Raw genomic sequence first — 15,603 nt, 5'->3', positions numbered from 1 at the left:
ATTTTATACATAGTAATGTATATATGTTAATCCAAACTAACCATCCCTCCCCCCACTTCCCCCTTGGTAACCATAAGTCTATTTTCTAAGTCTATGAGTCTATTTCTGTTTTGTATGTAAGTTCCTTTGCATTATTTTTTCTTTAGATTCCACATATGAGCAATATCATATATTTGTCTTTCTCTGACTGACTTACCTCATCTAGTATGATAATCTCAAGGTCCATCCATGTTGCTGCAAATGGCATTATTTCATTCTTTCTTATGGCTGAGTAATATTCCATTGTATAAATATAACACATCTTCTTTGTCTATTCATCTGTTGATGGACACTTAGGTTGCTTCCATGTCTTGGCTATTGCAAATAGTGCTGCAATGAACATTGGGGTGCATGTATCTTTTTGAATTACGTTTTTCCCCGTATATATGCCTAGGATTGGGATTGAAGGATCATATGGTAGCTCTATTTTTAGTTTTTTCAGGAACCTCCATGCTGTTCTCCATAGTGGCTGCACCAATTTACATTCCCACCAACAGTTTAGGAGGGCTCCCTTTTCTCGACACCCTCTCCAGCATTTATTATTTGTAGACTTTTTGATGATGGCCATTCTGACTGGTGTGAGGAGATACCTTATTGTAGTTTTCATTTGCATTTCTCTTATAATTAGTGATGTTGAGCATATTTTATGTACCTTTTGGCTACCTGTATTAATCAGGTGAAATTAATTTTAATAATATATTTTATTTAGCCTAATATATATAAATACATATATTATTATTTTAATATTTAATCAATATAAAGTATCACTGAGATCTTTTACACATTCTTTTTTCGTACTAAACCTTCAAAACCTACTTCGAGCACATCTCAGTTCAGATTAGCCACATTTTAAGTGCCAAGAGCCATATGGATACTATATTGGAAAGCACAGTTTTAGAGCAAGGAGTCCTGACCCAGGCATCCATAGACAAGATTGACGGGGATATAAACTTGGATGGAAAAACTAATTTATCTTTATTTTCACTAACCTCCAATGAACTTTAGCATTTACTTCAATTATAAATATAAGCAAAGAACAAGAGCCGTATTAGTAGTACCTGAGATTTTTGTCATTGTCACATGATTGGGTTCCCCCAGAAAGCTGACTCTGAGATGGAGAGTTGGATGTAAGAAGTTTACTGGGGTGTATCCTTGGGGTCAATACTTGTAGAGAAGTAAAGGCAGCAGAATTAGGCAGAAGTTGGGCTGTGATGCAGTCAAAATAAAGGCCTCAGGTGAGCCTACAGTGAGTTCTGGAGCTAGAATGCCCCTATAGAGTTGTCCTGAGTTGTTATCCCGCATAGTCACTCATCAATGCTTTAAAATTATAATTGGTATTGGATCTGCTGCCCCTATATGCATAGCAGGTTTTTTTTTTTAATACTGTGATAACTGCATTTCAATATAATTGGTTTTCATTGCAATCTTATTTATTTTATTCATTTACCAACATTCTGGAAGGAAGCCCACAGGCCTACCAAACTGCCAAAGGGGATCCATGGCACAAAAAGTTAAGAACCCTGCTATGAGGAACGTGTAGAAGTCCTGGGAAAAGCAGGCCTGCGTGGGGCACTCTAGACAGCATTGCACAATAGACATTTATTTGTCTCATGATCCTCTACCTTTATCAAAAAATCTGACAATCTTCCCTACCCGCAAATGCCCCTGCTCTCAAAAAGCTATATTATTTGATGTTTTGTCATGGCTTCTCCTTAAAGGATCTTCGGTCATCCAGAGAAGAAAGCCACATTGTGAAGATTGAAAAACCCAATGAAAAGGGTAGAAGAAGAGAAAGTGGGGCAGCCCCTCAGGGCTCTTTGGGCCAAGGGGGCATCAGCCTCTTTCAAGCTGTGGGCTACCTCACAGGCGAGATGAAGGAATGCAGGAGCTGGCTGAAAGGTAGGCCAATGCCCAGGGCAGAAGCAGCCAGGCCAGGCCAGAGAGCCAGCCCTCCCTCTGGCTTGGACTGAGGAAGCTGCTCCCACACTCATCCATGGCAGGGCCCCCACATTTGAGGTCCTCCAGCTCAGGGCTGGCTCTGGGTGGCTGTAATGTATCCTACTACCTGAATTCCCATGGTTTCAGAATTCAGTGCATTCCACTGATTTTAGTTCTTTGCAAATTCTTCACTCCTACATGGAATAGATGTAGGACAACCACATTAGCAACGTAGAAGCCATTTTCAAACAAACTGAATGGTCATTCCTTCACTTATTCCACAGTCATTTTCTATGTGCCAAGAAAATATTGGCCTCGGCCTCCCCAATGTTCCAGATTCTTCCCTTTTAACATCATTCTTCTCCTAGTTTCCCTAAACTAAATGTTGCAACAAATATCCCTAACCTACCCTCCCCCACTTGCCCCCCACTGGTATATATTGTCCTGGAAACCAAACCAGAGAATGAGACAGAATGCATGTCAATACTCAATGTCAATACATAACTCAATGCTGATTTCACAGCTGGGCTAAAATCATTACTTTCCAAGCCTTTTTTTCTCCAGACTGTATTCTTTGCTGCTCAGATACCAGCCCTCAACTGAGTCATACAGCTCTACACAAAAAGAGTTTCCTTACCTCCCCACCTCTTCCTTTGGACCAATAAATTTCCCTTGGAATGTTCCTGGGGCTGCCTTACCAACCAAGGCAATGGCTGGAATAGCGTTAAATTGGTCTCAGCATGGTGCCTCAGTCTGTATGGCAAAACTGACACCACTGTGGACTGATTGTCTGGCCACGCAGAGATTCGGGCTGGGCGCCAGACTGAATGAGGGAAAATGTCCTGGCTAGTGCATCCCTGTCTGCCTTGGTTGCCTTGCCAACCAGTGGTCCAACAGGGAAGCACAGGCTGATCCCTGCTGATGACTCTGCTTATCTCTTTCAGATAAGCCCCTGGCCTTCCAGTTCACAGACTGGGTTCTGAGGGGGGCCGCTCAGGTGATGTTCGTCAACAACCCTCTCAGCGGGCTCATCATCTTCATAGGGCTCCTGATCCAGAATCCCTGGTGGACAATTGCTGGGGGTCTGGGGACAGTGGTGTCAACTTTAACTGCCCTTGTCTTGAGCCAGGACAGGTGAGTTCCTCTCTCTGAGGGTCTTGGGTTCTTGGGATAGACAAGTGGAGAAGTGTTTACTTGAGTGACCTTATCCTAGTATCAGCCAACCACAGTCTCCTGAGTATCAGCTTTAAACATGTCACTGGAGTTCTTTACACAGTTAAACTTCTCCTAAGTTCACAACAAGTGACAGTACCAGGCTCCATCTGACTGTAGAGACTTCTGGAAACACTCCCTCGAAGGCAGGTGCAGAGGAACACTTAAGCTGCTCTTCCTTCATGGAGCCTACAATCTAGTTGAGGGAGATAAGACTAACAGATAAGAAATGTCTCAGAATAATACAAGACAGTATATACTGGAGAGCTCAGAGAAGGCAGACCTCATTAAGTGTTGGGAAGTTTAGAGAGGGCAACCTTGAGCTAGTAACATTGATGTGGGAGAGAGGAAGGCAAGAGGAGAAGGCAGTGAGGGCGTGGGGGGGTGGCATGGAGAAGGGAACAACAGGAGCTGAGAGGGGGCAGGTTGGGGGGGGGGGGTAGGGGCAGCTCTGCACCGGTGGTCACAAAGCCCAGTAACAACAACAAGTGCATTTTAGAGAACGGGACCATTTCCTCAGACTTTGCCATATGTTATTCCAATGGTTCCCAAACTTTCCTGATGGCCAGAAACACCTGGAGTGATTGTTAAGAAATGTAATTTCTCAGCACCGCCCCAGTCCCCCTCCCTCCCAGAGATATTCCCATTCAGTGGATCTCCTGGGTAGTTCTGATGATCAGAGAGGTCTGGGAATGCCCAGAGTCTCAGGTTTTTTTTAATTTGGTGGTCACCACTTCATTTGTAGATCATGAATTTTTAAAAACAGGACTTTTTAAAATTAAAATAATAGAGTAAAATAAAACAGATTAGAGTAATCCATATGTAGTAAAGGTAAACATTATTTTGTGAAATTTTTGTTTCAATCATGTTGGGTGTGTGTATGGGGGGTGAGAGAGAGAGAGAGAGAGAGAGAGAGAAACTGGGCCATACTATAAAATATGAACACATTCCTTCCTTACCATGGGATACTGTAAAAATATTGAAAACACTGTCGTGCCTTGTTACCTGTGATTCTTCCTGCCACTTCACAAGGCAGACAGTGAAGGTAAGAGGGTCCACATTTTGCAAGTAAGAGAAAGAAGGCTAGGAGGAGTAAGGTGCTCACGGAAGGAGCCACAGCCAGTGGATGGCAGGGTTCAGGCTTGGACACGTGACCTGCGTCTTCTAGCCTGGAGGTCAGTGCTCTCCCTGGCACGTGGACAGAGTGGACAGCAGATCCGGGGGCCCCTGGTGACCCCAGAGCCTGGGGAGTGATCCGAGTTGCTTGTGTTATAACCAACGCTGCACTCCTCCAGCCCCCCTGACATTCCAGCTCCACCAAGGCACAGGCGTGGGTTGACTTGTCTCCCATGAGAAGTGTCAGTGCCCCTCTAAGGTGGCCTTGGGGGACCACGCCAATTCTAGCTGGGAGACCATACGAGATCAGATGAATAAGAGGCTGAATTCTTTGGGGTGTAGGTCTGGTAGGTGACAGAAGAAATGGGCTCCAGCCAAGATTTGTGTCTCTGTTTCAAGCAGTGGGTTCCCTATTCCTTGCTGCCACTCACCTACAGCCTCACGGAGAGCTGGCATAGAAATGGCCTCCAACAGGGTCAGCTCTTGTCCTACTGTTCCATCACTGTTCGCCAAAACTGCCCTGAGGTGAACTCCACCCAGCCCACCTACAGGTCACCTTCAAGAAGCCTGTGTCCCTTCCTGCTCTGACAGTCTAATTCGCCAACCTCCCTCCTGACCACAATCCACTGGAAAACTTGCCAAGCCATTCAAAGAGTTGCTCCATGGACTCTTTTTTTGCTCCCAGTTTTATGAGGGAAACACACACATTCCCTGCCTAATCTTCCCAAATATCCTGATTAAGAAACTAAGACAAGTGTGCATTAGCTGAAAACCCAATCCCTCAGCTTGGTTTCCAAAGCCTTTTCTGACGGGCCTCACCCAACCTACCATGTAGCATCACACTCTTCCCAACTGAGCACTTTTGCTTCAGCCTAACTAATCCTACCCTTCCTTCAAATCCCTCCTCCGCCAGGGAGCCACCCCTGACTACCCCAGTGCTCTCTGAACCCTCCTTTCTCTCTGAAAAATCACACACACACACACCCCTTCCCCGTGACACACCTCAGGTTTCTCTTAGATTTCCCTCTATATAAAGCAGTCTAGACTCCCCTGAGAAGCAAAGGGAGCTTAGACACAAAGTGCATTATTTAATTCTAGATCAGTAAGGGTAATCAAGGTATGTGTGTGTATGTGTGTGTGTGTGTGTGTGCGTGCGTGTGTGTGTGTGTGTGTGTGTGTGTGTGTGTGTGATCTAGAAATGTGCCGGCAGCTGTGTGACTACCCTATATTCATTGACTAAGCTGACTTTTTTCTGTGAGCAGCAGGAGGAACAGACCCAGTAAGTGCCAACAAATTCACACAGTACCTCTGTTTTCAACCCCAGGACCACCATCGCCTCGGGTCTCCATGGGTACAATGGGATGCTGGTGGGAATGCTGATAGCTGTGTTCTCCGAGAAGTTAGACTATTACTGGTGGCTTCTGCTTCCTGTGACCTTCACAGCCATGTCCTGGTGAGGCACCTCCTTCTTTCCGCTCTCGGACCTACAGGGCCCCAAGGTGCTGTGTCTGACACTGTTGTGGGGCCCAGTGTCTTCACAGTCAACCTGGTTTGTCTCTATCTTGCAAGAGTCCATGAGTTGAGTTGCAACAGAAGAGGATCATTTTGAGTTTGGAATAACACGGACCTTTCAAAGAGCAAACGCTACATTTTTTTTTTTTTTTTTTTGCGGTACGCAGGCCTCTCACTGTTGTGACCTCTCCCGTTGCGGAGCACAGGCTCCAGACGCGCAGGCTCAGCGGCCATGGCTCACAGGCCCAGCCGCTCCGCGGCATGTGGGATCTTCCCGGACCGGGGCACGAACCCGTGTGCCCTGCACCGGCAGGCGGACGTTCAACCACTGCGCCACCAGGGAAGCCCTGCTACATTTTTTTTTTTTTTAACTGTGCTGACAACCTCCTCTGAATGATAGGCTTAGTAAGAAAGGCTAACATTTACTGAGTATTTTCTACATGCGAGGCACAGTGCTAGGCAAGGGAGGACTATTACTGTCCCCAATTTACAGAAGGGAAGGCTAAGGCATGCAGAGGCTATGCAACCTGCCCCAGATGATGAACCCAGAGTCTGCACTATTCAACTCCAGCCTACATGGGAATCGTCTATCCCGTGGTCTAACCAAGACCCAAAAGCTGAAACTCACTTGTGATAAAATCAGAGAGCTTTCTTGAAACAAAATGTCTATATTTAAAGCATAGAATCTTTGAACAAGAAGCATCAGTTGAGGTCTTGCTGTGCATTGGCCTCATTTTTCAGAAGGAATAAGAGTCAAGATGAAGGGTGTTTGTTAGGAACAAATACATGTCTTACATATGTAATGTTCAGCTCACTTGAACCTCCAGTGGGTCTATAGCGTTCCTATAGGTTCCTATAGGTTCCTAACTTATAGCGTCAAGGGGTCTGGTCGCACCCACCGTCACATGGTAGCAGGAAGCCTGAGGGGAGCCCATGTCCCCCAATCCCCTGAACTCTACCACTCTCTGACATGTCGACTGATTTTTAACATCTTTCTTTGGTTTCAAATTCTGGAGTTACTAAAACCACTTAATTTAGTTTAAGTGCTGTTCTGTTACTTTTTAGGAGTGTTTGCAAATAAATTACTACATTAAGCATTCTGGGCAATTTACGTTTCTTCTTAGGATTTCTTCGTTAATCTATCAGGACAAAATGCTAACACAGTCATTTCTGTGGGGATTTCCTTAATGTCCCCCACACGCCACGCCTGAGGAGGAGGAGAACTTGTCTTCATTTGCATACATTTGGTTTATAACTACATAAATTAAGCCCCTCAGACACAGTGCACTGGGTGGCAGTGTGTCTACCGTGCCCCCATCCCCACCCTCACTTCCCAATTTAAAGTGAAGAAAAAAAAAAGAAGAAAACGTTGGGCCCCTACGCTGGCTGAGCTCTGTGCTACTATCCGGGCACTTCACGAATCCACTCACACAATCCTGGAAATCTAATCCACAGCGTAGGTACTAAGTAGTGCTGGAGTTATCCAACAAACAAAAATTTGCTGAGGGCCTGCTATGTGCAGAGACTATTCTAGATGTCGGGGAGAGCTGTGAGCAAGAGAAAGTCTCCATCCTCTGGGAGCTGACATTCTTCTTGGCAAAGATAGAAATAAACTCATCAATTGTTCAGTAAAACGATCATTTCAAGATATGATACGTGCTTTGAGGAAAGCAAAATGGAGCAAACGGGACAAAGAGTGATCCCAGACTTGGGTGGTCAGGGAAGGCCACTTGGAAGAGGAGACATCTGAACTGTCACCTAAATAAGAAAGTACCTGCCATCTGAAGATCTGGGTGAAGTATATTGCGGGCAGAACCAGTGGCATATGCAAAGACACCTACTGGAGAAGTATGATGTGTTCAAGAAACAAGACCAGAGGGGCTGAAGCCCAGTGAATGAAGAAGGGGTGGCAGGAGGTGAGGGCAGAAGTAGATGATGGCCAAGGCCCATACACCTTGTGGATCTAGTAAGCCTTTCTTTTAATTGAAATATAGTTGCTGTACAACATTATATAAGTTATAGGTGTACAGTATAGTGATTCACAATTTTTAAAGGTTATACTCCATTTATAGTTATTATAAGATTGGTTATATTCCCCGTATTGTACAATATATCCTTGTAGCTTATTTTGTACCTAATAGTTTGTACCTCTCCAGTAAGCCTTTTGAGTTTTACAACTGTGATGAGAAGCAGTTAAAGGGTTTTAAGCAGAGGGGTGATAGGATGTGGTTTAAATTTAAACAAATCACTCTGCTGGTAGTGTAGAGAATGGATTTTAGCTGGAGTGGGAGTGGATGCTAGAAGCATAGTTAGGTCTGCTGCAATAACCCACAGAGGACAGGAATGCTTTAACCATGGTGATGTCCATGAAGGTGAAGAGAAGTGGTTGGGCTTGGGGTATATTTTAAGGAAGGTAGTTGGCAGGACTTTCTGGGAGGCTGTGGAGTTTGGGGGTGGGGGTGAAGGAAGACTCGGTGCACTCCTATAATTTGCCTGAGCACCTGAGTTGATGGAGGAGACGGAAAGAAAAACCAGTTGATGGTGAGGGACAGGACACACGTCAAAAGTTCTGTCTGGACATATTAAACTTCAGCATTCTGAGTAGAGATGCTGAGAAAGAAATTGGATGTGCAAATCTGTAACTTAGTGATTTGGTCAAGATTAGGAAGGCAGAAGCATATGGAAGATATTTCATCCTTGAAACTAAAGGTTATCACCCAGGAGGAGAGGATTCCAAAAGAGAAGATCGAAGACAGAGCTGTAGGATCTTCCAAGATTTAGATGCCTGGCAGAAGAGTGGAAGAACCACTGAAGGGGACTTGAGAAGGAGAAGCTAGAGAAGCAACTAAGTGCAGTGTCGTGGTAGCCCTGACAGAAAGTGTTTCCATCCAGGCAGAGGATCCAACTGTCAAATGAAAGGGGCAGAGAATGACCACGGCAAGAGAGATGTCATCGGTGAACTGGACAAAAGCCATTTCTGTGGTGTAGGGAGAACATCCACCTGACTGGAGTGGGTTTAGGAAAGAATGGGAGTAGAAAATTGGGGACAACAAAGATAGACAAGTTTTGAAGAGTTGTGCAGGGGGCAGAGAAAAGGGGCAATACTTGGACCAGAAATAAGAAAGGGGGAGGATTTTTAAGGTAGAAGGTACTAGAACACATTATGTATTTATGAGAGTGACCTGGAGAAAAAGGAGAGGTTGAAGCTGCAGGAGAGAAAGGAGAGAATTGCAAGAATGAAGTCTTTGAGAGACTGGATCCCAAAGTACAAGGAAAAGAATTGGCCTGATAAGGGAGCAAGGACACTTCCATTATATGAAAAGGGCAGAGAGGAAGAGTATGTGGGAACAAAGCAGTCGGAGTATGAATCTTATAGTCGGGAAAATGAAGCATTTCTCATCTTGTCATTTCTGTTTTCTTAGTGGCGTAAAGCAAGGTGGTTAGCTGAAACTAAAGGGAAGCAGAAAGTGAAGAATTGAGAAAGGAGAAAATGCAAAATTGTTGTCTCAGCAAGTTGGAGAGTTAATTTGCTAGGGACGTATAGTAGGGATTTCAGGCAGTCTTAAATGCCCAATTGAGAGTCATCGTACTTAATTAAAAGTGAGCCAATCAACTGCATCACATGAGTTCAAGTTTTGTCCTGCAGCTCACTGCTTGTGGGAGATGTAGAGTGTTTGGTGCCAGGTGGATGGCCCTTTCAGAGGAAACTGAGGCTAAGGAAGGTTCATTTCCTAACGCAGCTCACTCAGCCTGTAAGTGTAGGAGTTAGGATTTGCACCTCGCTCCATCTTTCTCCAGAATCCACTCTCTCCCCAAGGAAGACACCAGGAAGACAGAGGACACAGTCAGCTGAAGGTTTCATTTTCACATGGTGGCTCCTAGCATAATTCCAAGTACTTCAGCTGAATTGCTATATTCGTAGCAGCCTCCTCTGAGAAGGTTATTTAAAGCATACAGTCTAAATGTTATCACAGCCCAGGATACAGTGTGATGTACATTGTAATGATCCAAAGGCAATACATGACATTTTGTAAGGATAAGATTTTGTTTAGTTTTCTTGGTTTAAGAAACAAGGAAATATATAAATTATTTTATAACATTTTCTATTGAAAACAAGTTATAAGACTTTTAAGTTTTGTTTCCCAAAGATGTAGACTTACATTGAACACCTTATTTCCAGTCCCAGGTAAATGGACCACTCGAGTCTCAAGGGAGCCAGGAATGGCTGTGCCAAGGAGAGGGGATAGTGAGTGACCAGAGCTGACTAGACAGTATAGACTGAAGGATGAGCGCAGCGATTAATCCTTTGTCCCTTCCATCTCCAGCCCTGTCTTTTCTAGTGCCTTGAGTTCCATCTTCAGCAAGTGGGACCTCCCGGTCTTCACACTGCCCTTCAACATTGCAGTGACCCTGTACTTGGCGGCCACGGGCCACTACAACCTCTTCTTCCCCACGACGCTGGTGGAGCCTGTGTCTTCAGTGCCGAACATCACCTGGTCAGAGATTGAGATGTCTTTGGTAAGTCACCAGTGGCAGGTGTGTGGGGCCCTGTTTCCACTGCAGGCCGTCTCACTCACCAGTTTGTGGATTACTCAGGCTCTCATCTTCTCTAGATGCACCTCCAGCAGATGATGGGTCTTAGCAGAGAGGAGGACAGGAAATGGTCACTGCCACCTCCATATGTTCTTTCAATAAACCCCTACTGAGGACCTTATTTGTGTTGGGCACTTTATCAGACACTGGGAATACATGGAGAACAAAACAACATCCCTGCCTTCATGACGCCTATACTCTGCACAGGGAAACAGATAATAAACAAGTTCACAGATAAAGGTTAAGTTGACAAGACAGAACGGTGGGATTAAGGGGAAAATATTAAAAAAAACAGATAGTTGGGTGAAGGGTCAGGACACTAAAATAATGTTTAAAATTAAGATTTTAAAGATATTATCAATAGAAGATGGGGTTAAATTTTTGTTTATTTTCCATATCAGCAGTTCTCAAGCAGGAGTGATTTTTGCCCTCCTGGGGAAGGCAAATGTCTGCAGAAATGTTATAATTATCAAGACTGGGGAGAAAGGGTGCCACTGGCATCTAGTGGGTAGAGGCGAGGGATGCTGCTAGATATCCCACAATGCACAGGTCAGCCCCTGTCCCACAGCAAAAAATTAACCAGCCCAAAATTTCAGCAATTCCAAAGTTGAGAAACCCTGCCTTATATTCTATCGCACATGTACATATTCATTTATTCTACTGATCTCTAGACATCAGAGATCAAGGGATATAATAAAAACCTAACATAAGATTAGATATATAGAATCGTAAAATTTTGCCTTTGTTAATGAATATAGAGATAGCTAACAGCTTACACTAAAGCAAGTTTATTATGTATCAGACACTGTTCCAAGCCCTTAGCTTACTAACTCATTTAACCCTCATTATAACCCAATGCTGTAAGTTCTATCATCATCCCCTTTCACAGACGGGAAAACCAAGGCACAGAGAGGGTTAGATCCCTGAGGTCAAACTGTAGCTAGTGCCTCAAATATTGTTCACAAAATCTGATTTCTGAGCCCTCCCCCCCCAGCCAAGTCCTTTGTCTAGATGTGCTTAAACCTCTGGGTGGCCCTGGTGCCGGGCAGACACCAGGTGGGGTGGACAGCACAGGCCCTGCAGCGTCAGCCAAACTCCGAGCCTGAACCTGTCAGAAAAGGAAAGGCTCCCCTGCCCCTCATGGCAAACACTGCTGCCAGCAATGCCAAACCTTTTTCAAGCTTTTGTCTTTTTAAAAGCTTTACCTGAGGCTGAGGTTAGAATGGGATCAGAGGCAGGATTAGGGCCTAAATTCAAGACAATGGAAAAGACAGGAAAAGACAGAGCCCCGCATTTAAGCAAAAGCCCACCCTCTCAAATGGAAAAACTGCTGGGGTCAGAGCAGGGACGAAACTAATTTTGAATCATCAATGATCAGCCATCTGGCGACTGGACACACACGGCCTCAGAGGCACAACCCGCTATCCCTGAGCCCTAGGGGTGAGTCTGAGTGACAGCCACAGGGACATGTGGCACTGCCAGAGAGAAAGGGCCACCAAGCCCCCCACCCACCCTGCACGGTGAGGCTGTACTGTCCTGTGCTGAGAGGACCAGAGTGGAGACAGCCACACAGAAGAGGTACCTCTTGTTCATCTTCAAAACAAACAAAGTGGTAGGAGCCAAATCCAGATACCCTGAGGCCCAAGCACACCCTCTGAATTCCCCACCACCACCACTCTGACCACTGGCTCCTTTTCTTCTGCTCATCCAGATCTGAGTTTTGAAGAATCAATGCCATTTCCCTCTTTCTCTTCAAAACAATGAGGGGAGTGACTTCTGTTTTGTTTAACCAGCTTGTTGTTGTTACACAAGGATTATCCGCAGTACATAGGAGGCCGGTCCTTAGTAAATTTCCACCGCACACCTGACTGCACTGCGCACCAGGGTATTGGCTGTGGCCCGGAGCACAGCTTGGAGGGACCAGGGCCACCATTCGCCAGGCTGAAATTTGGAAACCGGCAGAGCTTCATTCTAAACCCAGGCTTCACTCCAAAGCAGCTCGTCCCCTCATTCTTCTCATTCTTGCCTGCTTGGGCTTTAAACCTGGGTCCCCAGTTGGGAAGGTGGGAGTCGGATTCCCCGCTGCATCCTGCATTCCTCAGATGTAGGGAAGTCATGGAATATTTACTGAGTAGATTTCCAACCTGTTCCCACTCTGAAGCTGAGCTCCCTGGACTGGTACAAAGGGTTTTCAGGGTTTCTTTAAATAAGACGGGGCCCCCACCCTATGATTCCTTGCAGAAGTCTTTAGACTCTGGCCCAAACAGTGCTTGGTGATTAAAAGGCCACCCATTCGGAGACAAGAATGGACATAGTTTAAAAGCTCTCTGGGACTCCTCAAATTCTCTAAAGAAATCATACTGACTCCAGAATTAAGTCAAGTTGTTAAAAAGAACAAAATTTCATCAAAGGGAGAAATGCAATGCACTCCCAACATCTCCAGGAGATTGTCTGTAGCTAATCCATTGCTCTCCAAGCTCTGTTGTACATTAGAGTCACCAGAGACCCCAGCCATGCCTCCTGACCCCCCACACCAGTTAAAACAGAATGTCTGGGGAGGGGCCAGACATCAACATTTTTTAAAACGACCTTTAGGTGATTCCAATGTACACAAAGTTTGGAAACCACTGAGCTAACCAACACATATTTATTAAACACCTATTATGGGCCCAGGTAAAGGAGGCCTGTCCTCAAAAAGGTCATGTGAGCTGGTAATGGAGAAAGGAGTTGGCAGAATCTTAAAGCTGGAAGATAGTCGGCTAGGACAGCCTCCCCATCTTACGGAGGAGGCCACCAGAGCCCAGATTAGGAGGCAACATGCCAGCGGTTACACAATGACCTCCTGCAGAGCCCCCCTAAAAGCTAGAGCTCTCGGGCTTCCCTGGTGGCGCAGTGGTTGAGAGTCTGCCCGTGAGCCATGGCCGCTGAGCCTGCGCGTCTGCAGCCTGTGCTCTGCAATGGGAGAGGCCACAACAGTAAGAGGCCCGCATACCGCAAAAAAAAAAAAAAAAAGCTAGAGCTCTCACCTCCCAAGCCAGTCCTCTCCCTGCCCTGTCAATCTCCCTCCTTTCCTTTTTGCCCTCAAAGAACTTTTTGCCAAGGTGTGGGTGGTTCAGCTAGGGCAAAAAAAAGGCTATCTGACATCACTGCCAAATCAATCACCTCCAATTCCAGCGCCACCCAATGACTCTCAGGCCCAGGGATTTGGGGCTCCATGCTGTTCTCCAGATGTTCCTCGCGCTACCTTTCTGCAATGCGAAGTGCTCCTCCAGAGCAGGGGAAGTGGCTTCCCCTCCTTCCCAGGGTCCCACCATCCCCCAGGTAGCACTGAATGTGAGTCAGCCACCAGTAGACTAGGGGTCAAGCTCAGAGGCTCTAGCCTGGGCTTGGCCACAATGAGCTGGCTGACCTTTGGTCAAATCATTCATCAAAATGGCCTAGAATATTTCCAAAATTCCTGGAATATTTCTAGAATTTCAGAAGGTCTAGGGGAAATCCCCTAGTGCCTGAAATCCCCAGTGGCAGTCCAGGGAGGTATCCTCTGGTCCCCTCAAAGCAAAAGCCATGTGTCCCTCAGAAGCACCTCTGTCTGGCCTCTGTGTTGCGGGACCTGCCTGGCTTTGCATGAGGGATGCTCAGATGCCTGCCAGGTGGTGGAGTGAGGAGTTATTTGTTCCAGTTTGTGCCCTCCCACGTTCTCCCACACACTGGAGGGCACAGCCATCCTTCCGTTCCACCCCATTACCCACCCAGGAATGGCTCACTCCTGGCCCTAGGGCCTGGTCCTTGCATTATCAGCCCACGCTCCAGTGACCTGGATTCTGTTGACTTTGCAGCTGCTACAATCCATCCCCATTGGGGTCGGACAGGTGTATGGCTGCGACAATCCCTGGACAGGTGGCGTGTTCCTGGTGGCCCTGTTCATCTGCTCGCCACTCATCTGCTTGCATGCAGCCATTGGCTCAATCGTGGGGATGTTAGCAGGTAGGACAGGGCCCCCTCTCTGCAGGGATCATTTTCCTGGGGTCATTTTTCCCCAGCACACAGCAAATTGTCTAGACGTATCCTCACTGGAGTTTTTAAACACTGTCAGGGCTTAGGAATTATTTTTCCATTTCTCGAGTCTGCAAAGGGAGCAGATTGCAGTAGCAGGATGTGTGGAGAGATGCAAAGGGACTGAGACGTGTTGGCCTGTAAACTGAGCCCCTGGGAGCTGAGGGGTGGGAGGAGGGCAACCCAGTGAGGGTGGGGGCCAGTAGCAGACCAAGCAGAGGTATAAATGACCCAGCTCTTCGAAATTTTGACTGAGCTAAAAGGAAAACTTTTCTCAGAAATTGAATTGCCATTTGACAAATGTCATTTAATTTCTATATATGTGTATATATACACACTTATATATGTAACTGCAGACAGTAGAGTCAGAAATAGACGTCGGGCGCTTTAAGAATAGGAGCCTGTTGATTTATCGCAATATTTTTCAAAAACTTCTTGGAAGCACAACTTTAAAAATAAATTGTTTTATTTGGAAAGAATTTCAAACTTATCAAAAATTATGAAAATAGGGCTTCCCTGGTGGCGCAGTGGTTGAGAGTCCGCCTGCCGATGCAGGGGACGCGGGTTCGTGCCCCGGTCCGGGAGGATCCCACATGCCGCAGAGCGGCTGGGCCCGTGAGCCATGGCCGCTGAACCTGCGCGTCCGGAGCCTGTGCTCCGCAACGGGAGAGGCCACAACAGTGAGAGGCTCATGTACCACAAAAAAAAAAAAAAAAAAAAAAAATCACGAAAATAAAAATAGTCCAAGAGGCACCCACAAATTCTTTACCCAGATCACCTGCTGTTCACATCCTACCCCTTTTGCTTCTCATTTCTCCAACTGTATATATAGATATAGCTATGTCTGTATATACATAATGTTTTTCAACCAGTTGAAGCAGAACTTTTTCAATTGAAATCTTTCTTGCTAAAAATGCAGCTGCTCTGGCCAAAGGAGTGGGGAGGGCCTAGAGTCCACCTGTTTGGCTTATCCTCACCATAGAAGTAGTCATACCTCTGAGTGAAATCTTTGAAAAACAGTGGAAACCACTGCTCTCCTCCCATTTTTGGTTTCCTAAGACCAGACACTATTTGCAGAGGCTCCTCTGATGAGTAGGGGTAGCAGGTGTGGGGGGAACGACGGAAGAGAGGCCACCTGAG

At 46.0% G+C, this 15,603-nt stretch overlaps 1 protein-coding gene across 7 annotated transcripts in view; it reads left to right on the top strand.

Moving 5' to 3' along the window:
- Positions 1 to 15,603, top strand: part of SLC14A2 (solute carrier family 14 member 2) — a 459,857-nt gene that overhangs the window by 411,393 nt on the left and 32,861 nt on the right. For all 7 annotated transcript variants that reach the window (XM_032603332.1, XM_032603327.1, XM_032603329.1 and 4 more), the window contains 5 exons: positions 1,758 to 1,938; positions 2,922 to 3,111; positions 5,630 to 5,758; positions 10,143 to 10,335; positions 14,247 to 14,394. In XM_032603332.1, coding sequence (XP_032459223.1) covers positions 1,758 to 1,938; positions 2,922 to 3,111; positions 5,630 to 5,758; positions 10,143 to 10,335; positions 14,247 to 14,394 — 841 coding nt within the window. The remainder of the gene's footprint in view (positions 1 to 1,757; positions 1,939 to 2,921; positions 3,112 to 5,629; positions 5,759 to 10,142; positions 10,336 to 14,246; positions 14,395 to 15,603) is intronic.

Source organism: Phocoena sinus, chromosome 14, assembly GCF_008692025.1.
Source record: "Phocoena sinus isolate mPhoSin1 chromosome 14, mPhoSin1.pri, whole genome shotgun sequence".
NCBI lineage: Eukaryota > Metazoa > Chordata > Mammalia > Artiodactyla > Phocoenidae > Phocoena > Phocoena sinus.
The sequence above is the reverse complement of the archived record's forward strand: the minus strand, read 5'-3'. Positions and strand labels throughout refer to the sequence as shown.